The sequence below is a fragment of the Papio anubis genome, chromosome 13 (assembly GCF_008728515.1).
Source record: "Papio anubis isolate 15944 chromosome 13, Panubis1.0, whole genome shotgun sequence".
NCBI classification, from domain to species: domain Eukaryota; kingdom Metazoa; phylum Chordata; class Mammalia; order Primates; family Cercopithecidae; genus Papio; species Papio anubis.
In genome coordinates this window covers 27,455,971-27,480,017 of record NC_044988.1, presented here as the reverse complement: position 1 = coordinate 27,480,017, position 24,047 = coordinate 27,455,971, and the positions used below count along the sequence as shown (strand labels likewise).

The 24,047-nt window shown below is 38.5% G+C and overlaps 1 protein-coding gene across 4 annotated transcripts in view; it reads left to right on the top strand.

Annotated features, from left to right (window-relative positions):
- Positions 1–15,459, top strand: part of C13H9orf135 (chromosome 13 C9orf135 homolog) — an 85,099-nt gene extending 69,640 nt beyond the window's left edge. For all 4 annotated transcript variants that reach the window (XM_017949918.3, XM_017949920.3, XM_031654143.1 and 1 more), the window contains one exon: positions 15,178–15,459. Coding sequence is in view for 3 of the 4 variants with exons in the window: in XM_031654143.1 (XP_031510003.1) it covers positions 15,178–15,360 (183 nt within the window). In the remaining variant the exon portion in view is untranslated. The remainder of the gene's footprint in view (positions 1–15,177) is intronic.
- The last annotated feature ends 8,588 nt before the right edge of the window (positions 15,460–24,047 follow it).

Genomic DNA, 24,047 nt, shown 5'->3' with positions numbered 1-24,047 from the left:
TTAACAGCACAGCATACCATGACAGTTGTTTGCCTTTATTTGCAATTTTGTTCATTTACTTCTAATGTGTTTTCCAAAGTAATTGATTTTGAGGCATGTTTTAGCACTGCTTCTGACACCCACATTTAATGAATGCTTGCATGACATTGTTGTTGGATACAAATAATTTTTAATTATAATAATAGTGGATAGTTAAATAACAGAGAATAGTTATTGAACTCTAACAGATGTTGTCATGCACATAAACAAGTGTATAATTCACACATACTGAAAAAGGAGGGAATATTTTCTTGCTAGAGACTTCACCATGTGGCCTTGCCATGAACACAGTCACCATTCATTCAGTCTACTACTTCCGCTTTATGCAAGTTTTGAAGAAATCTGAAAATATTTGGATTTATATTACCTCAAATGTTGTGCATAAATTGAGACTTGATTAATTTTTATATTATGGTCCCTTACATTTGCTTAATCCACATTTGTATAAAGTGGGACAGCACTATAGAAAGTTAAGGGAATGCAGGTTATCATTCCATAGCTCTAAGCATTGGTAAGGAAATACAGAGGATTAGGAAGCCATGAAGTCATTTCCAAGGAGGGAAATGGAAGAAAATTGCAAGCTGTTTCTTTTGAACTTCTCCTCTTAAACTAGATGTTTATTACAGCTCATCTCAATTTCAATTAAAGATACGTTCTCTTGAAAGCTCCTCCATCATCTCCCAAAGAACCAGAACAGAGGAAACGTTGGAAAGAAGGCACATTAGAGAACTGGTTCAAAGTTGGCTGTTAGAAACTGAGAAAGTTTTTAACAGAGAATTGTTTAACAATACGTGGACAAGGCATCCACGTATTGTTTCATGGTAAAGAAGAAACTATATCCCTTTAACAGCAGTTATTCCCCGAAATGGCAGGATTGCCTGTCCTACGACTGGGACTCTACGCACTGGTATGGATGTGGCATAGCTAAAATATTGAGATTTCTGTGCTGCTTGGAAATGAACTGTGGCCTCGAGTCCCCCAGAACCCTGATGTCTTAGCCTCTGGACTTCTGGTTGCATTATGACTTTCCTGGGCCCCAAGCCCTTTTGCCTTCATGGGCTCCTTCTTCCATTAAAACAAACAAACAAACAAACAAACAAACATAGTTTACAACTGAGTTGATATAAAGACAAAAATAATCCGAGTAAAAAAATTCTCCTTTTTTGGGGGGATTTAAAGCTTATTAAAGAAATATCTAAACTACCTATTGGATACTATGCTTATTACCTGAGTGACAAAATAATCTGTACACCAAACCTCCATGACATGAAATTTACCTAAATAAACAAACCTGCACATATGCCTCTGAACCTAAAATAAAAGTTTTTAAAAAAGAAATATCTTTTTAGGCTATATTTCTCATTTTCATTTCATAAAAATTACCCATCTTTTCTCCCCTCTTTTACGCAGTTTGAATCCTTGCCTATTTTTGACTGTGTTACTGTATTTTATGGCCATGTGATGTGACCACGTTATTCTTAACCCTCCTGAAATTATTTCTAACATACCAATGACTATTGTTATCACACAGTGTTCTTTTTTTTCCTCCCCCACTGGGAATTACTCTTGGACTTCTATGCCCTATTTTAAGACACATTTTCTGTATAATAGCTGTCATCAGTTTCTTTGCTCTGAGGTGTTTATGGATAGTATATTATCAGCATCATTTCCGGGCTTAGCTTTGAGTTTCTACAAAGTTTTTTTTTTTTCAAAATGGCATCTGCATTTTTTTATTGTGGTAAAATATGCACAACATAAAATATACATGACATAAAATTTATTATTTTAATCTTTTTAGCATATAATTAAATGGCATTAAGTAATTCCTGTTGTTATATTCATTTTTAGAGATTCAGATTTTAAAATAAATTAAAATATGTTCATGGGCCCCTAAAAGTATTGTGAGCCCTAGGCACTGTGCTTTCTGCATCTGACGGCTAAGTTGTTTCAGCCTGGACTTCCTAGAAGCCAGATCAGTACCTGACTGACTGGGGGCCTCTAGAACTTACTCAGTTGGCTTGGCTGAGAAATACTTACCATCCCAGATAAAGATGCATCTTCACTAAAAATCAAGAGTTGGTCATGGAGGAATTACCATTAGGAGCCCTTTATTGTTTAATTAGGATTTTTTACCTCAAAGATACTCCCCAAAGAGGAATTGCCTTCAGTTTTCTATTTCCTAATGATACAGACAGGAGGTAGGGAAATACTGGGTAGAAGAGGGAAGTCCCCAGTGAGGGTCACAGGTCACATCCTCAAGCCTGGACCTATGGCCCAAAGTGAGAATACACATTTCTGTTTTCCTGCCTGAATGTTGCCTTTTCCAAAGCCACTCTGGCCTGCCCCATTCCCCATCCTGTACGTATAAAAATCCTAGGCCTCACCAGCAGAGCAGCAGAGGAGAGAAAAGAAGCAGTTGGACATTGGAGAGAAGCAGCTTGATTTCAGAGGGATAGTTTGTTGGGAGGACCTCAAAGAAGAGTTCAGCCAGGGACAGCCGAACTCTAGGGAAAGATTATCTTCCCAATCCATCCCCTATCCAGCTCTCCATCCCACTGAGAGCCACTTCCACTGCTCAATAAAATGCTCCACATTCACCATCTTCAATTTGTTCGTGTGATCTGATTCTTCCTGGACACCATCTTCAATTTGTTTGTGTGATCTGATTCTTCCTGGACACTGAACAAGAGCTCAGGATACAGAGGGCTGTCACACAGAGCTGTTAAACACTTAGCCATCCGTGAATGGCAAAGCTAAGACAGGACACTTTAACACACACCCTCAGGGGCACTGTGGGTCGTTGGCAACCCCTAGGCGCTTCCATGGGCTCGCACAGATTTCTGCTCCTGCTGGTTTCCCAGAAGCACTCATCCTAGCCTCTGCACTCACTTACCTGTGTGCTCCCCTACCTGCAAGGAGTTGAGAGCTGTGGGCTGAGTAAGCAAGCCACCCCCTCATGAGTCCCACAAAAGGGTCAAGGGAGCTATCCCATTTTACTAGGAAGGGTTGCCCACCAGGTGCCTTAAAAACAAGACAAGAGAAAGAATGGCTTGCTGAAAGACAGAAAGAGCTGGGACAGAAAGAGAATCCAGAACAGGGTGAGGATTCTATAGAAAGCCTCACTTGTCTGAATTACATTAGCTTTCAAATCCCAGTTATTTTAAGGCCCTCTCTTTGTATCTTCATTCCATGTCCCTATTGTCTTCCCCATTTTCGTTTCAGCATAGACAGTCTCTTTCTCCTCCTCCTCTCTGTTCTCCTCTTTTTCTTCTGTTATTTTAAAAAATAGTATCATGGAAAATTGTTCAAGTTAATCTGGCTACATAGAAAAATCAAGTATAAAAGCCTTGTATTCTAAAGTGTGGTTTTTCCAAACTTGTACCTGGAAAATTAAGGCTGAAATTTAACTAAGTTCCAGGCTTAAAATATATCTTTAGTACTTTCATTTTAGTGCTATGTTATTTGTACTTCATCTGACTATATCCACGATTTAATTTTCTTTGTCTTGTTAATTTGCTGACTCAGTATTGACTAACAAATGAATAATTGCCATTTGTTTATTTATCTTATCATGTACTATTGACTGAAATGAAATAAGTGAGAGTTTTAGAATCCTCTGCAAATGAGGTAGTGGTAGGGGGTAGAATTGGAGAAGAGGGAAGGGTCTTATAATCCACGCCAGAGTGTTCCATAATGCTGCTTCTAGTTAACCATGGAAACAGGCTTCTTTGACTTGGGTTCAGAAGGATATGGTTGCCTTTCTAACCTAAATATCTTGCCTGAAAGATCTCAACATATGTCATACATATGTGTGTTGACCTTATATTTATACTTGAAGGATTGGTTTTATATAGTTTTATAAACAAACAGTTCTGGTTCTGAGCCTTATGTCATTCTGCCAGGTCTAAGAACCACATTTCCTAGGCCCCAGCTTCAACCTTAGGATCCGCTGGTTGTTGCTCATATAACTCCATAGAAATTCCATAGATTCCCGAGTTGACTGGGATACAATAGAATTTGCCTTATTGAATAAAATATACAGTTGCTGGTAGATGAGTAGAAGAAAGGAAGGAATGAAGCAAGGAAGCCAGGAAACAAGGAAAGGAGGGAGGACAAAAGAAATAAAGGGAGGAAGAGAGGAATGAAGTAACACTTATTGTCTACCATGTTCCAGACACTGGCTTAGTATTAGCTAACTTACATGTATTAGCTCACTTAGTCCTCACAATTGCCCCAGAATATCAACCTATTAGAATTATATATTGAGGAATCTATGCCCCACAGAGGTTAAGTATGAGTAATAACACACCGTATAAGTGTTCAAAGTGAACTCGGGTCTGATTCCAAGTGCCATATTTGTAGCTGCTTTGCAAAACACGACTCAAAATTTATATATGCCAACCTTTTTAGGCCTTGGTCTCCTTACTTTAAGACTAGGGTTAGATGACCAGGAATGGTGGATCACACCTGTATTCCCAGTACTTTGGGAGGCTGAGGTGGGTGGATCATTTGAGCTCAGGAGTTCCAGGCCAGCCTGGCCAATATGGTGAAACCCCATCTCTACTAAATATACAAAAGATTAGCCGGGTATGGTGGCAGTGAGCCTAGATTGCACCACTGCATTCCAACCTGGGTGACAGAGTGAGACTCTGCCTCAAAAAAAAAAAAAAAGACTAGGGTTAGACAGTATGATGGTTAATTTTCTGTGTTAACTAGGTTATTTGCCCTGTTGTTTAGTCAAATACTTGTCTAGATGTTGTCCTGGAGGTCTTTTGTAAATGTGATTAACATTTACAATCAGTTAACTTTTAGTAAAGATTATTCCAAATAATGTAAGTGGGCCTCATTGAATCAGTTTATAGCCTTAAGTGCAAAACACTAAGGTTTTCTGAGAAAAAGGAATTCAGTCTCAAGATTGTAACATAGAAATCTTGCCTGAGTTACTTGCCTCCACAATCATGTGAGCCAATTCCTTAAAATCAATCTCTCTCTCTCTCTCTCTCTCTCTCTCTATCTATCTATCTGTGTGTGTGTGTGTGTGTGTGTGTGTGAGTATTCTATTGATTCTGTTTTTCTGGAGATCCTTGACTGATACAGACACAATGATCTTTCCAAACTCTCTGGCTCTCAAATTCTATTATTTGATTTGATTTGATTCTATCTCAATGATCTTATCCCATTGAAATAGTCATTTATTTATGACCAAGTATCCTTTTGGTAGACATTTATTTCAAACTTGGTTGAAAATTAAGTGTTAATTATACTTAACTATAAATTAATTAATTATTTTAACTTCCTGCTCATCTTGTATATCACCAACAGTAGAGAAATTGTGGGGTCTTAATTCTCAGTTCTTTTAGTAGAGAGATACCCTATGTCTCCAGAAACTTAACTTTTGCCTTATATTGCCTTCTGAAGTTATTTATTAATTTTTTTGAGACAGAGTCTTGCTCTGTCACCCAGGCTGGAGTGCAGTGGCATGATCTCAGCTCGCTGCAACCTCTACCTCCCAGGCTCAAGTGATCCTCTTGCCTCAGCCTCTGAAAGTGCTGGGATTACAGGCATGAGCTGCTGCGCCTGGCCTGGTCTAACATTTATTTCGAAGTTAGGCCATAAAGCTAAGTTCTGCTTCAGAGAACCTGGAATTATGAGATATTTTATTTTCTTCTTTTTGATTATCTTCAATTTCTACAGTGAACATATATGACTTTTGTTCATATATGTATGGAGAAATAAAGTTTTAAAGATTGAGAAGCCTAGGCCTCAAATTGATATACAGCCCATTAATTCATTCCATTATAAAACAGTGGCAGAGGTAAATGTCCTCACATAATATAGACAGAAGAATAAGAAAAATCATGTTTGTGTTTTATATGATTGAAGTGATAGAACCAATCAATTTTGTGCATTAGAAAGAAACAAATATATCAATAACTAATGTTTAATTGTGTATCGCTTAGTTTTTGATGCTGGCCATAACTAAAATTTATGTGATATTAATCTTTAAAAGTCAATTTATTTGTGAAGTGTTCATTTACATAGATCTTCATTTTTTTTTTTTTTTGTAGTGATACCTTACTATGTTGACTGGATTCACTAGTGGTAAAGAAATTTGTATTTCTATCCACAGCCTAAATTTCTTTGTACTTTCCATGACTATTTCCCTGTAGCTAAGAGTCTCATGCTCTATTAATACCTGTTTGTTACAAATGCTTCTCTCTCCTGAAACTGTATCAAATAAATGGTAGTAAATATTTCTTAAATACATAAGAATATATCCCACTAGTTACATATTTATTTAGCTACATTTACCAATTATTCTTATGTTCGTGATACAATCATTGGAGGAAAAAATATCCAATAGAAATAAAATTTGGTCAGGTGTGGTGACTCACACCTGTCATCCCAATGCTTTGGGAGGCTTGAGATGGGAAAATGGTTTGAGGCCAAGAGTTCAAACCTGCAATGAGCTATCATCGCACCACTGCACTCCAGGTTGAGTGAAAAGCGAAACTCTGTCTCTGAAAAAAAATTTTGAAAAAGTAAGAGAAATAAAATGTTTGAAATTTAGTGAAGGAAATGAATGAGGGAATCTGCCTGAGATACCCATCCCCCATTGGTCCCCAGGGTAGATGAGGTAGGTTTGACTGTAGGGTAGTTCTTTTTTTCCTCCCACCATTCTGCACGTGTGCTTACAAGACAACCTATTAGAGAAAGGCAGGTCTTCAGTCAAGTGCGTGTAATTGGTAAAGACTTTTATACATGATGCGTGCTGGAAATAATGAAACAAAATATCACAACAATTTACTTTTATATCTATTTTCATTCCATCCAATGTGACATTCACATAAATAAGCTTACTAACTCAAATAGCATTTTAAGGGTAAATGGAATACTCAAAATGAGCATCCTTATAGGCATACTAGAGAAGAATGGTCTTTGCTGTACCAGTGCCAGGTGGCTAATAGCTATCTTTCATGGCGGATGCAAGGTTAGTTTGCACTGACTAATTTGGCCAGGAAACATAACTCATTATGCATTTTTATGAACGATCTGGATGAAGGAATTGAGACTATGCTTCCAAATTATCTTGTAATATTATATTAGGCAGAGTTACTATGTTCCAGAAGGCAGTCCTAAAACTGAAAATGACCTTGAAAAATAAAACTATCAGAAATGAAAGGTCCTAAAGAAAAAGGATGAAATCCTATATGAATGAATAGAACCAGGGAATAACCTACCAGAAGATTGGAAAAAATTGGCTAAGGACTGGCTGTACAGTTGACTAAGAAGTAGCAGTATCATTTTATTCCGAAAAAAGGTGCAGGAGATAATGGTGCTTAGAGTAAGGATAGAGCACACAAGAGGCAATGGGGGTGGAGGTGGAGTGGATACCGGGACAGCCCATCGTTTAAGATAAATGAGGCCAGGCGTGGTGGCTCACGCCTGTAATCCCAACAGTTTGGGAGGCTGAGGCAGGTGGACCACCTGAAGTCAGGAGTTCAAGACCAGCCTCAACAGGGAGAAACCCCATCTCTACTAAAAATACAAAATTAGCCAGGCGTGGTGGTGCATGCCTGTAATCCCAGCTACTCGGGAGACTGAGGCAGGAGAATTGCTTGAACCTGGGAGGCGGAGGTTGCGGTGAGCCAAGATCGTGCCATTGCACTCCAGCCTGGGCAACATGAACTCTGTCTCAAAAACAAAGAAAACAAAATGATCCATTAATGCATTTTACTGATGTAAGTGGTAAAACCATGAGGGAAGGTGGGTTGGGGGAACCACTCACTAAGAGGACCCTCCTTTAACATCCTAACCTGCCTTGCCATGATCTGTGAAAGAAAAAAGAGAAGGAAGAGAACAAGAAGAAAAGAAAGAAGAATGCTTTCTTAACCAATTTTCTAAAGGCCAGTTTTCCCCTATGGTGATTCTTTTGCTGCAACTCCAGTGCTTCCTGTTTTAGCAGGACCTGTTTTGCCTACAGCATTCCTTTCGCTGATGCTCTTTCTTTTCCTCCTTCTACCAGCATGTTTTATGGGACTCCCTCAACCCTTCACTGAAAATGCACCCTCAAGGGTGGCTAGAGGTTAATTGATATTGTTGTGTTTTGTCAGGTGCTACTCTGGGTTAGGCTTCTTTGGAGCTTAGCAATTGCTGGTTACCACCACATTCTTCAGCCTCCCTCCCTCTTCAGAGCCTATGACATTGCAACACTCTCTCCTTATCTCTCCTTCTCTGTCCTTCATGGCTTCTTTACGGACCCAATCATGGGCATCCAATCATTTGGGCCCCAGATCCCTGCACCTCTCATTTTATGCAATCTCAGCGAATTCATCCATTGCCATGTCTCTGTACCAGTCATCATTGGGTGGGGGTTGGGGGGTAACTTTTAATTGTTGTATAATTTCAAACTTACAGGAAAGTTTCAAAAATTGCACAAGGAGCTTCCATATATTCTTTGCAGAGTTGATAGCTGTTTACCATATGAAGGTAGGCTGGAGACATCGTGCCCTTTTGCTCCTAAACAGTTCAATGTGCATCTCCTAAAAATAAGGACGAGTAGCTATGGTACAGTTTTCAATTTCAGGAAAATTGATACAGTGCCATTATATAACCCACAGTCTATGTTAAATATCATCCATGGTCCCGATAATGTTCTTTATAGCTATTTTTTCCCTGCCAGTGATCACTGCTGTGCATAGGGCACTGACTTCTCTCCAGGCCATCTGTCCCACAGCACTACCTTCCAAAGAAACATTTTTACTGATGTCATCTTAAATTAAAAATGTCTAAAATGTGACTCATCATTTCCCCCTAAAACAAATCATCCCCACCCCCATGTCTTTCTAATTCTTTTCAGTGTTATTACAACTCTCCCAGCCTTCCAGGCTTGAAGCTATGAATCATCTTTGGTTCTTTATTCCCAGTTAGTTGTGTAAATCCTTTACGTTCTTCCTGTGAAATGACTCTTTCATTCTCATTCTGCATCAGCCTTTGTGCACTAATGCCCACCCATTCCACACATTAGACAAATTCTTCTAGTTACCCTCATCTACTTGAAGAACTCAGAAAAAGCTTGCAATGCTTGTCCTTCCTTAAATAAACTCTGTCACAACTCTGTGTGTGTAGCACCGAATAGTGACCTAGCCAACAGCAACATATAGTAATTCACAAATCTATTTCAATACGCACTTTCTTCCCATTCCCACTAAATAAATGTTGAAAAGAGATTTACCAATTATGTTAGGGTGTGGAAAACATAACTGTCTGTAACTCACATATGCAGAGGAAATTTATCTAACTGATAATTGACCTTCTTCTGGAGCCCACCACCAGTGGGAAAACATAAACTCTTCAATCCATTTAATGCTTAGTCTGATTCCATAATTTAAATAGTTCTGCTTTCTATAGAAAGTGTTTAATCCCTCCTGAAGAAAACGCTCACCTTCTCAGAGATCCTCTCTCTCCCATCCTGTGTGTGCAGAGAAGAGCTAACACAGCAGAACTGAGACTACTATCCTTTCAAAGCCTACTTAGAATGTTGGCCCTTGATTGGCATCTAGAAACTTGGCTTTCAGGGTAAGAATGACCCATTGTGGCTAAAATGTTTGTGCAAAAATATGGTTTATGCTGAACACCTGTTTCCTTCTGGGAGTCTGAAATTTTGGGACATGCTAGGCAGAGGCTGCCTACATGACCCAGCTCCCAGTAAAAACTTTGGGCACTGAGTCTGCAATTAGCTTTTCCCAGCAGACAGCATGGCACAACTCACTGTTGGGGGATTTACACTCATCCTGTGTGACTCCACTGGGAGAGGACTCTTGGAAATTTGCACCTGGCTTCCTGTGGATTTTGCTTTGTATCATTTTTATGTAATAAATCATAACCATGAGTGCAACTATACAGGTGGTCCCTGACTTACAATCGTTCAACTTACACTTTTTTGACTTTATGATGCGTTTATTGGTATTAAATGCATTTCACCTTATGATTTTTTTTTACTTAGATGGGTTTATTAAGATGTAACTGCATTGCAAGTTTAGGAGTGTCTGTATATAGGTGTGTGTGCATATACACACACAACTGTGAGTACTCCTAGATCTTCATACCTGAGGTGGTCTTGGGGACCCCAATACACCATACTCTTTTCTCCCTGAAAAGAGGAGAAAAATGTATTTTCCAAAATTGGTCACAACATGTGCTCCTCTCCCACATGCTCTTACAATGTGATTTTGACACTCCTCCAACTGAGAAGCAGAGTCTAAATTACCCCCTCAGAGAGAATTGTGGTGAACTGTGACTATGGTGGCATGGATGCTATGTGACTTTCAAGGCTAGGTGCTAAAGAGCAATACACCTTCCTCTTGTTTCACTTTGTGGGATGCTCATTCTCAGGAGCCAGTCACTGTGCTGTGAGGAAGCCAGGCAGAGGACCCATGCAGCTGTTCCAACCAATAGCCCCAGCCAAGGTCCCAGCAGCCAGCCAGCATCGGTGACCAAAAGGAATGAGATGTGTACAACCTCTACCCTCAACTCACTTCCAACTTTCATGTCTTCTATGAATCTGTCTTCTTTCTATGAATCAGCTGAGACCCTGAACATTGCAGAGCAGAGGGCTGCCTTTGCCATATCCTGTCCAAATTCCTGACCCAAAGAATCTGGAGGCATAGTGAAATGGCTATTGTTTTACACTAGTATGAACAGAGTGGGTTGTTTGCAGCAACAAGAATGCAGCTTTCCCTACAATGGCATCCAGATACATGGAGAGAAGGATGTGACTTAGCATCCTGATGCCAGAAGGGAGGAGTAGGGTTTTACATGTGGTATTTTCTGCCTGTTCTGTTCTCTGAGGTGATATCCCTAGTCTACCTGGTTGCTCTTTTCTTTGCTAGCATTAGTGGCCAAACTTTATGGACATTGTAACTGGCAGTCTTTTTCTCTCTATCCCTGGGCTTGGTTGGGATGACTCAGCCTCATTTCCATTCCCATAGACACTGTACACCCCACAGACACCTTCTGTGACTCTTACGCAGCCCCAGCTCCAGTGGTCGGCTCTATAGCCCCTGTTAGTATCCTCCTCTGCAGACTTGCAGCTACCTTAGGATCTCATCCATGCCACAGGAAAACAAAAGTGGCTCAGGATTGATGAATCTTAGTGGTTCCCTCTACCTGACCATGCTAGTGAAAGGAAAGGGCCATCTGAGAGTTGATCTATTTCAAGAGTTTCCAACAGAAATGGGGACAAGGAAGCTCCTGTGTGTTTTTTGCCATCATTCTCATTTGTCTAGTGTACCATTCACTATTCAGGTCAAAGGGACTTTGCCTGATTAAAGCCCAGGGATGGGAAAATTGGGACATAAAGTGGGCTCGTTCTGCTCTCCTTTCCCCTTTGTTTTTTAATTCTCACAATTCCCTAGATAGGTTCTTCCCTATCTTCCTTCTCTTCATTTCAGCTCTTCTCTAAGCTTTCATAGCAAAGGATATTTTCTCTACCCATTTGGAGAACTCTATAATCTCCCAGGTTTGATCATTGACATTCTAAAGTCCTCAAAACTGTGAGTTGGATTACAAGGATATTGTCTTGCTGAAAAATCCTACTAGGTATGTTAGAAGCTGGTATGATTTTGCTCTTTGGTTGGTGTTTTTCTGAGACAAAGTACGAATGAGTGGTTATATACATGGAAAGAGGAAAACACATGAATAATTTTCCACTTATTACCCCCTTTATTGGCTTGAGTGGTATACCAAACAACTTTATTGTCCAGGGTTCCCATGATATCAGTTTTGCCTTGGTTCTGAGCTGCAATCAATATTAAGGTTTTTTGAGGTTGTTCTTGGTGTACCTTTTTTTTTTTTTTTTTCTATTCTGTTCCATGCTTTTTGTATTAAACTTTGAAAAGCATACTTGCTCTGCTTTCTTAGAATAATTATACCCTCTAGGTTTCTAGCAAGTTGTTCTAATTTTTGAATGCCTGCCTTGTTTTCCTATTTCATGTTTGCATGTTTCTGATTCCTAGTTGTATGTTTTGTCACAAATTTCCTGTTTTCCTCCACTCCTACTTTTCATATATGCCCTGCTCCCTTGGTTTTGACCCATTTATTTGCTCTGATTCCAAATACCTCGGTGTTCCAATATTGTAGATTATTCAGGTGTATGTTAGGATGCTTTTAATAAGATGTACAAAATCCAGCTCAAACTGGGTCAGACTATAAAAGCAACTTACTGGCTTCCATGTTCTAAAAAGTCAGACTTTAGGAAAGGATTGATATAGTAATGCCATTGTGTTTCTTACTGACTATCAGATGTGAGTTTTATGGTGTTGGTTTCATGCTAGATTGGTTGTAGGAGAGCTGCAAACAGCACCCTGGGATAGATGCTTCTTCATTTATGTCCAATTGTGGAAGAGAACTTCTTTCACATAAACCATTGAACAGAAGTCTTGGGCTTTAATCTATTTGGACCAATTTAAGTCACATGCCTAACACTGAACCTATCACTGTCATTGAGAAGGAGATGCCACTGTTCTGATTGTCTTTAGCCAATTAGATTCTGCTGCTAGACCCGGGACTGGGATCAATCCTACTCAAAGCGCACCCCTGCTACACCCTGGGAAATGGGAGAAGTGGACTCAGGGGCGAGTTGGAGCCAGCTCTTAACAGTTGGCATGAGCTAACTATGCTCACCTCTTCTTCAGTGTTCACTGACCTCACTCTGGTAACTTGAAGTTAGCCTTAGTGGGAGTATTTATGCCACAGAAATTGGCAAATATTACAATTTTAATTTTTTAGAGCTGGTTTACCAGCACAGCACTGAGAGTAAGAGGAACCCAATGTAACTAACATGGATTAACAGGCAACAGTCTCTTAACTAGTTTTTCTAATGTCAGAATTGCTACTTCCAATGCATTCTTTTTTTTTTTTTTTCTTTTGAGACAGGGTCTTGCTCTGTTGCCCAGGCTGGAGAGCAGTGGCACGATCATGGCTCACTGCAGTCTCAGCTTCCTAGACTTAAGTGATCCTCACACCTCAGCATTCCGCGTAGTTGGGACTACAAGAACATGTCATTATGCCCAGCTAATTTTATATTTTATAGAGACATGGTCTCACTGTGTTGCCCAGGCTGGTCTCAAACCCCTGGCCTCAAGTGATCCTCACAGCTTGGCCTTCCAAAGTGTTGGGATTACAGGAGTGAGCCACTGTGCCTGGTCCATTCTTTTTTTAATAACAGCTTCACTGAGATATAATTTCACATACTATAACACTCACCCTTTTAAAGTGTATAATTCAGTGATTTTTTAGTATATTTATGGGATTGTACAATCATCACCACAATCAATTTCACATTTTTGTACCGCAGGAAACTCAATACCTATTAACAGTCACTCCCCATTCCTTCCCATCATGCCACTCCCTGGCAATCACTAGTCTACTTTTCTGTCTCTGTGAATTTGCTTGCTCTACACACTTAATACAAGAGATTGTACAATATGTGGTTTCACTTCTTAGCATATGTTTTCAGGGTCTTTCAATTCTGTAGCATGTATCAGTATTTTATTCCTTTTGTTGACAAATAATATTTCATTGTATGTCTAGACTACGTTTGTTTATTCATGTAATTGATGACATTTGAATGACTGAGATCCAATTCTAATCACAGTTCCAGAATCCAGTTTTTTCCTCCTCTAGTCTTTAGTGCTTCTGCTACCAGAATCACTTTCCTAGAACAGCACATTTCATCTTGTCACTCACCTCATAAAAATCCTTCTCTCTGCCTATGAAATACTAAAGGAACACATCGATGCTGTGTTTGAAGCTCTCTTCAGTTTGACTGCAGCAGGGATGGGAATGAGAAGATCTCACCTGCCTTCGAGGGGACATTTTGGGCCAGTGATGCTCAAATCTCATTTAAAAGACCTCTATTTGACCTACCCACCAAGCAACCAACCATAACACCTGAAGAAATAGCCCGAATGACAAAAGCAAAAGCCCAAACTACATAGAACAGTGACACAGATATTATATAGCTCTACAATTTTATAGTTTATATTTATTTTCATCTGTTAATTGATAAAGGTTTTGTTAGGGTTCTGGAGGGATAATGAGTTTTATAGTCAGATAGATCTAATTTGTAGTCCTGGCTTAGTCGTTTATTCTGACTTTCTTTAAATTCTCTCCTGAAATTTTAAGTAAATCATCATTTCTATGTGTAAAGTGGGTGTAATAATTCATACCTTACAGCCCAGTTACGGATTAAAAAATACAAACACTCAAATACTTGTGCCTAACCCACAAAAGGCACTCAGTAAATACATGGACACTATTAAGGTTGAACATATGATTACATTTTTCAATTATTTTTGACAAAACCAATCTAAGATTATAACTATTTTGGTGTTCTTTCATTGTTTTATAGCTTTGGTGATTTAATTTCAATAATGTCCTAGTGCTTTAAAATTAGAGCCAATTTAAAGCAGAAATTAGATAATCAGTTAAAAGGCTTTATGTTCCATGCCTGCCATTACCCTTGGTGTAATCAGAAAGAATCAATATTTCCTTTGGGAAATACTCAATGATAATATCTTGTTTTATTACAATGAAGCTTTTCTGAAGTGGCCTAAGTATAAACATCTTAAACACTACACTGGCTTATGTTGAGGTAAATTCTTACCGGAATGTATCAGAGCTTGGCATTTATCATTGCCATGGGAAGTAAGACTTGGTAACAATTATTAAAGATATAACCCAAGATATTATTCTTTGCAATGGTTATAACATATTTTTTGAAAGGTGTTGAATTGTATTAAATTATAATTGTTTTGGTCTTATATATATGATCATAAAACTTAAATTGTTCTTTATACTGTGTATTTGTGGTTTAGAAAAATTTTACATGTGTAGTGACTTTTTAGTTTTATAAACAACCATGAACTATGTTCTTTTTTTGGGATTTGAAGTAATTATGAATGCAATAGCCATTTTTAAAATTGAAACATTTGCTATTTGAGAGAACAAATTAATCAATTGTTAAAAATTAACCTTTGATCATAAGAATAATATATAAAAGATAAACTTTTGAAGATTACTTCTTTTTACATATTTCGGTTATTAAATACTATTTCTCTTTTTTTCCCCCCATAGGCTTATCCCTGTCGAGATGATTATTCCATAGTCCACAGAAAATGCCGTTCTCAGTTCACGGATCTAAATGGTTCTAAAAGATTTGGCATCAACACTTGGCATGATGAGAGTGGGATTTATGCTAATTCAGATGTAAAATGGAAACTCTATCCCTTGACTGGTGGTCCTATCACGCCCATTTAAAAATAATGTATAGAATCAGCATCTCTGACTAATGAAAAATGGATGTAGCAGTTGCTGATTTTCTATCTTAATAAATGCAATGGAAGTATTAGTATAGTAGATTCCTTTAAGCACAAAGTCTTATTTTCTGGACCAGTGTTTATATCCTTATTTTCATAAGCTACTCTGGTATTTTCCAAATTTCAGTGTGTTTCTTGCTGAGAGTACACTACACATTTCTAGATGGTATTTAGTGAAACATTATTTTATGGATTATGTATTTCTTTTAATAATTATTAGAAAAAACACATAATGGCCGGGCGCGGTGGCTCAAGCCTGTAATCCCAGCACTTTGGGAGGCCGAGACGGGCAGATCACAAGGTCAGGAGATCGAGACCATCCTGGCTAACCCGGTGAAACCCTGTCTCTACTAAAAAATACAAAAAACTAGCTGGGCGAGGTGGCGGGCGCCTATAGTCCCAGCTACTCGGGAGGCTGAGGCAGGAGAATGGTGTGAACCCGAAAGGCGAAGCTTGCAGTGGGCTGAGATCCGGCCACTGCACTCCAGTTTGGGCGACAGAGCGAGACTCCATCTCAAAAAAAAAAAAAAAAAAAAAAAAAAAAAAAAAAAAAAAACACATAAAACTAGCACAATCAAGCTTATGATTGCTTAGGGTATGGCGAATTATAAAAAAGTAGGCCAACTTAAATTCCACTGAAGACAAAATTTTAAGTGAATAAATATATAGGTTGACATAAAACTTAAATGGTCAAAGTTTAGGCAACACTGGCCCTATAATAATGTTGAGTATGTATGTGATATTTTTTGAGGGGGAAATCAGTATCTATAAATTTTTATTTATCTGTGGTAGCTAGTAGTTTCATTGTGGATTATTTATTTTGCATGACATTTTTCCATATTCAAGTTAAAACCTTTAGAATATATGGATAGCAGAGGTGCAGATAGAATCTTTGTGAAACTCTAGGGGTTTGATGGGAAATCTAGTCATCTAGTGTTAGATTTGGAAGAAATCTTAGCCATTGTTTTGACTTACCCTCACATTGGTCCATGGATGTTTAAGTAACAGAGCAAACAGAGGTCCATGGATGTTTAAGTAGGCTGCTGTATTAGTCAACTGGGTCTACCGTAACAAAATACCATAGACTGGGTAGCTTAAACGACAAAGAAGATAGTAGTCTGCAAGCCAGGAAGAGAGCCCTCACCAGAAACAAAACCCTGCCAGAACCTTGATCTTGGACTTTTCACCCTCCAAAACCATGCAAAAATAAATTTCTGTAAAATAGGAAGGTGAGTCAAAACAATTGCTAAGATTGTTACCTTCTTGCCCTGTTCTTGCATGGCGGGAGGGGGATGGGGGTGGCAGACCTCTTTCGCTTCCTCTTCTTGTAAGGCTACAGTTTTATTTGATTAGACCCCAACTCTTATATCCTCATTTAACCTGAATTACCTCCTAAAGACCCTATCTTCAGATAGCCACGTTGGGAGTAAGAGCTTTGACATATAAATTTGGGGAGAACAGAATTCAGTTCACTGCTGTTGCCCAGGGTTATAGGAGTAGCAGATTCTGATGCATCTTTGAGATGCATTTGAAAATTTTTATTTCTTCTGAGACCGTATTTAATTATTTGGTCAACTTGGCCTTCATTTACTTATTTTTCTTTAAAAAATAAATTCATGAACTAGCATTTCTTGATAAATGCTAATTGAACACTGCCTCTAATGCTGGATTCACAAGATATGAAAAAGACTATAAGCTTTTTTATGGGAGAAATGATAATTAATATAGAAAATGTGATATACCAGGTAAGCATGTGCTAGAAGAATTTTACTATAATTTCCCACTGCTTTACAATGTGTCCATATGCACACAAATATGTATATTATATATGCATAATTATGTATATTACATATACATTAAGTATAATATAGTCTATATAAATGTTAATTCATATGTAGTACTTATTCTAGTAGATATCTACCTAGGATTACCTTTCCTTCCACATACTATACATCCAAGTTTAATCATTCCTAACACTAACATATCTGGGGTAAAGAGCTATTTGAAGTATGCAAATCTGGATGTGAAGCCATTCATCATTTAATAATTTCTTTCTGTGGAGAAAAAGTTCTGATGGCCACATCATTACCTTTGAACACTGCCTAGTGCCTAGAACATAAAATAAGATTCACTTACTTTAGCAGAAATGTTATACTGTCACGATGACTAACATGACATTTTGTAGAAACGACTGGGTCTGCTATCAGGGATCACCTTAGAAATCAGTTTGGGTTTGGGTTAGAAGGAGAATGAAATAAGAGATACTGCATTTAAACTAGCCAAGGAAAATGATGCACTGAAATAAAGGTTACTGCAGGAGTTTTCCCCATGAACATAGAGATGGGGACTGGGTCAAGGACTTTGCTTTATAAATATAGAATAGAGAAACCTCAGCTCAACTGGTTTATATTAGGAATGCATTTGAGATGATGTAAGAAGTGAGGGTACCAGACCCAACCCCTAGGACATGACACTGGCAGATCAAGACAAGAGGCAGGGCCAAGCCAGCTCAGTGGTTTGTTTATAAAGGAAAGTCACTCCATGGACACCAGTGCTCCAGAGGTACAGACAAATTCCAGATTTGTGAAAACGCTAAGAAAAAATGGTGAAGTCTTTTTGTGGGACATAGAATATAGATGGCAGGCTGGGAGAAGCCATGGAAGTGCCTGGCACAGCCACTGCCAAGAACAGAGCAGCAGGAAAATTCTTTCTTAAAGATGTACGGATCAGAAGCTAACTTTATTTCAGAGAGAGCAGCAGGGAAGTTTGCAGATAGCTGAACGCTCACTCCAAATAGCAGAGAACAAGCACGAGACAGCCATTGTAAACCAAAGCGGAAAATCCAAACAAAACCTAACACAGTAAATTGTTGTTCCAAATATTAAGACCATAACTTTAAAAAAAAGTTTAACAGCTTCATTGGGATATGATTCACATACTATACAATTCACTCCATTAAAGCATATAATTCAATGGTTCTTAGTATATTCACAGAATTCTGCTATTACCACCACAATCAATTTTAGAACATTTTTATCACTCCTGAAAGAAACCCATATCCATTGGCGGTCATTCCGCATTCCCTCCCAACTCCCACAGTCCTAAGCAACCAAGAAACTACTTTCTGCCTCTGCAGATTTACCTAGTTTAGATTTTTTCTGTAAGTAGAATCTTATAATATGTGGTCTTTTGTGACTGGTTTCTTTCACTTTCTATAGGGTTTTCAAGGTTCATCCATATTGTAACATGTATCAGCACTTCATTCCTTTTTGGATGAATAATATTCCATTGTCTAGATATACCACAATTTATCCATTCATTAGTTGATGGACATTTGGGCTTTTTCCACCTATGAACATTCATGTATGAGTTTTTGCATGCATCTCTCTTGGACGTTGTGATGGTTAATACTGAGTGTCAACTTGATTGGATTGAAGGATGCAAAGTATTGTTCCTGGGTGTGTCTGTGAGGGTGTTGCCAAAGGAGATTAACATTTGAGTCAGTGGACTGGGAGAGCCATACTCACCCTCAATCTGGGTGGGCACCATCTCATCAGCTATCATCACAGCCAGGATAAAAGGCAGAGGAATGTGGAAAGACTAGGCTGGCTTAGTCTTCTGGTCTACATCTTTCTCCCATACTGGATGTTTCCTGTCCTCAAATATCAGATTCCAAGTCCTTCAGCTTTGGGATTCTTGGACCTTTGATCACAGACTGAAGGCTGCACTGATGGCTTCCCTACTTTTGAGGGTTTGGGATTCAGACTGACTTCCTTGCTCCTCAGCTTGCAGACCGCCTATTATGGGACTTCACCTTGTCACCTTGTGATTGTGTGAGTCAATTCTCCTAATAAACTCCCTTTTATATATACATCTATCGTACATCTATCCTATTAGTTCTATCAGTCCAGGGAACCCTGACTAATACAGACGTAGAAGTAGAATTGCTGTGTCATATGGTAACTCTATGTTTAACTTTTTCAGGAACTACCAAACTATTTTCTAAAGTAGCTGCACCATTTTACATTTCTACCAGCAATGTATGAAGGTTACAGTTTTTCCATATCCTTGCCAATATTTATTATTTTTCATTGTTTCGATTGAAACCAGTTTGTCAAATGGCAGTTTCACAAAACATGAGTTCTTGAAGAGTAGAGACTGTATCTGCTCATCTGGGGGTTACCAATGTCTAATACACAGTGAGCACTCAGAAATGCTGAAGGGTTGGTATCAATATGTTTGTCATAATCATATATTAATATGAGTGAATGCTTGGGTAATTGATAAAAATTCAATCTGTATGATCGGGATGACCTTGTTTAAAAATATTCTGATATTTAGCACATTTGTCCTACTAAGGGCTTCAATGGTAATCTTGTGAAATTGGAGGAGTTGGCAAAATTGGCCTAAGAAAGTGTTATGTTCTGTATGGAAAACCTGAGTTTGCCAGAGTATCCATGGAACTGACTAAAATCCTCCTTAAAGTAATGATTGCTGGCCAACCAGAGCACCTATCAGAACAAACCCTGCATATTCGAATACTAAAGACCCTGAGAAATTCTGTAGAACAGAAAGCAGTTAAACTCTATTTAATCCAGCATTTCCCAGGCTTATTTCATCAAAGAATCATTTCTTCTTGCAGGAGATATCTATAAATATATCCCAAAATATTAGTATTTCATGGAAAACATTAGGGAAAACATTAATCTAAGCAATTTCTAAATAAGGATGAAAGACAAAATAAGTATTTGTTGAGTGGCTACTAAGTACCGCATACACAAGTGAAGTAGATTTTATAAAATCCCAGTTCTACTGATAAGAAAAAAAATTCTAAATACCTCTTTCAGTAAACAGATTTAGACAGAACCCCAACTTCATGATGATGAAATACAGTATAAATTTATCTTAACAGTTATTGTGATTGGCATTTACATATTCTATAGTCTCTTCCTTATCTTTCTAACAAAGAGGAATGGCTAACTCCCTCTACTTTAAATTCTCAGAGCTACTTATGTTACATTTTCCTGTAAGGCTTTCATTAAGTACCAATAGAACTTACGGTCTATAGTTTCACCTATCATTTTAATGTAGACAGAATTGAGTATTTGTAGGTTATAATTATTTTATTCTATAGGGTAAGAGTAGGCTAAAGTCTTTATAAGAGACCTTTTACCATAATAATTAATGTGTTGGAGTCACATAGGTGCCTAATAAGTGTTCATTTATGAGAATATAAGATTCTATGCAATAGGTTCTTAATCTCAAGAACTATCAGGAAAAATTTGCATTTTTATGTAATGTAACATAAATGTAATTAAACTTAATTTAAGTCTATAGAAGTAGGTGGAATCACTAAGTAGGAAAACAAATAGAATGGGATCACCTGAAGCAAAGTTAGAGATTTGGAAGAGGAGAAAATTACATTGTAATTGGAAAATGAGGAGAGATAAGGAATGAATTAAAGTGAAAGTATTTTTCAATATTGTATTCTTTGGATGCATTTGATTAACATTTTTATTAAAAATTTATTCAAACTCCCAATAGATTTAATTCAGGCAGTATATTGACAAGATAGTTGATATGACACTGATCATTAACAAGTTGACTAGGCTGTTTTTGTGAAACCCAAGAATTGATCACAGAAAAGCCCTTAGTCATGACTTAAAAAAAAAAACTGCACAGCATATATAGTGGTTTTTTAAAATTTAAAGTATCTCAAAGAAATATTTCTAAAAACCCAAGCAAATACTGAAATCTGAAACATTTTTCTATTGAAGCCAACTGAAGAAAATAACACGGGGAAACCAAAAAGTAAAAAGTATTTCTTTTAAAGATGCCTCTTTCTATACATCGTTTAAAGTCCAGCAGAGTGTACATAAAGTTCTTTTATAAAACAGGAAGGTAGAAAATGAAGCTGTTGGCATTTCTGGTTTTTATTGAATAATTGCAAGAAAGTGGCTGTGAAGGAAGAGAAAAAAACTCAAGGAAATGGGTAGGTGAAAAACACAATAAGACAAATAAAGAAAATGAAGTGAATGTGGAGGCAGATTTAATGCCTCGCACTTCAGAGAAATCAGGTGGAGAAACTTATGAGATAGCCAAACAGATGGCATATTAAAGAATCCTGGGTTTCTCTGAAGATGGGCTTACCTTAACTGAAGTCCTAGGGTAGGGGGAGGAGTTTTTCTGAGTAGAGAATAAGCAGATTGTCTCCCCTCTCAATGCTGAGTGAGTGAGTTCTCACGAGATCTGGTTGTTTAAGAGTGTGCAGCGTCTCCCCACCCCTTCTGCCTCCTGCTCCAGTCATGTGAGGTGCCAGCTCGCCTTTCGCCTTCTGCTACGATTTTAAGTTTCCTGAGGCCTCCCCAGAAGCCAGGCAGATGCCACCAAGCTTCCTGGGCAGCCTGCAGAACCGTGAGCTAATTAAACTTCTTTTCTTTGTAAATTACCCAGTCTTAGGCATCTCTTAAGAGCAATTCAAGAATACCTAGGGAAAACTGGGTGAGGGGTATATGGAAATTCTGTACTATCTTCACAACTGTTCAGGAAATCTCAAACCATTCTAAAATTGAAAGCTTATTTAAACATTAAAAAATGTTTGTGATAAATGCTGGTACCTGAAGATTTGCCTGAGAAATTGTTACAGAGATGTGATATCTGATATTGATAGCCCAACCTTGTGATGTGAAACTTGTTTTTCTATAAATTAATCTACTTGCATGAAATATCTTGTTTTTTACATGGTGGATATACTTCTATATAAATTCAGTAACATTAACAGTTCTAAAAAAAATCTGGTAGGAAACAAAAGCCAAGTGGTAGTTGGAGTCCACAGGTGCAAAAAATACTATGTGATTTCATCTATTAAAAGTTCAAAGCAGGGCACAGTGGCTCACACCTGTAATCCCAGCACTTTGGGAGGCTGAGGTAGGCAGATCACAAGGTCAGGAGTTTAAGACCATCCTGGCCAACATGGTGAAACCCCATCTCTACTAAAAATACAAAAATTAGCTGGGCGTGGTGGCAGGTGCCTGTAACCCCAGCTATTCAGGAAGCTGAGGCAGGAGAATCGCTTGACCTGGGGGGCGGAGGTTGCAGTGAGCTGAGATCTTGCCACTGCACTCCAGCCTAGGCGACAGAGAAACTCCATCTCAAAAAAAAAAAAAAAAAAAAAAATTCAAAGCATATGATTAAGGTGAAACTAATCTAGAATGTTAGAGTTTGAAATGATGATTATCTTTGGAAGGTATGACTGGGAGAGCCACTAGGGCTGCTCTTTTTCTTGGACTAGGTGGTAGTTACCACTCTATGTTCATTTTGTAAAAATTTATTGGACTGTAAGCTCATGATTTGTTCACTTTTCCATATGTGTATTATGCTTTGAAAAGATAGTTTATTAAAGAAAACAAATGTGCTTTTTGTCTGGGCGCGGTGGCTCACACCTATAATCCCAGCACTTTGGGAGGCCGAGGCAGGCAGATCACGAGGTCAGGAGATCGAGACCATCCTGGCTAACACGGTGAAACCCTCTCTCTACTAAAAATACAAAAAATAAAAATAAAAATAAAAAATAAAGCTGGGCGTGGTGGCGGGCGCCTGAAGTCCCAGGTACTAGGGAGGCTGAGGCAGGAGAATGGTGTGAACACAGGAGGCAGAGCTTGCAGTGAGCCGAGATTGTGCCACTGCACTCCAGCCTGGGTGGCAGAATGAGACTCTGCCTCAACAACAACAAAAAAAGAAAACAAATGTGCTTTTTGACATTGATTTAAGTATGGTCTGCAAATGGGTTTTGGATAGTAAACACTTTTCACAGTTGAGGACCTCGCAGTGCTGTGTTGCTATTAGAAAAGTATGTTGTCCGTTTATTTATTCCCTCATTCCACAAGTACTTATTAAACACCCAGGACTGGCACCAGGAAAGGATTGGCCTGTCTCTAAAACAACAGATTATATGGGAAACAGACCGACAAACCGAAAACTGTAATATGGTATATTGTTACAATGCATATGTGTGCAGATGCAGGGGGATTCTAGAAATGTGCTTCAGTTTCTTGGGGAAAATCAGAGAAGCGTTCTCAGTAAAGAAAGACACTGGAGTTAATACATGAAAAACAAAGAGTACATATTAGGCAAAAAGGAAGTGGGTGTGGGTACAGGGGGACAAGAAGGGATGAGGAGGGAATTGCAGACAGAGGTCATGGCTAGAGAAAGGTTGCAGAGGCAGGGTACATTTTGGAAAGTTCCTGAAGTTTGGGAGCGTGGCAGGGAGTAGGGGGAGCTGAGGTCATAGATGAAGGCAAGAGCCAGATTGTGAAAGGCTGTGAAGAAAGACAAAGACTTACCCAGGAGGTGATGAGCTTTAAGAAGTTGAGTAACATGACAGAACTATGATTAGAAAGATAACTCAAAGGTGGTGTAGAGGAATACTTGAAGGAAAGAGGGCTGGAAGTAGGAAGAACAGCAAGGATGCTACCATAAGAGTGTGAGAGAGATGGCGGCAGCATAGACAGAGCAGCAGACAGATGTTTGAGCCTAAGACTGGGCAGGTCTCAGTGACTAATTAGATGGGGAGGGGCCCGGTCGGTGCCTGTGATGACATCAATGGTACCATGAATAATGATAAAGAAC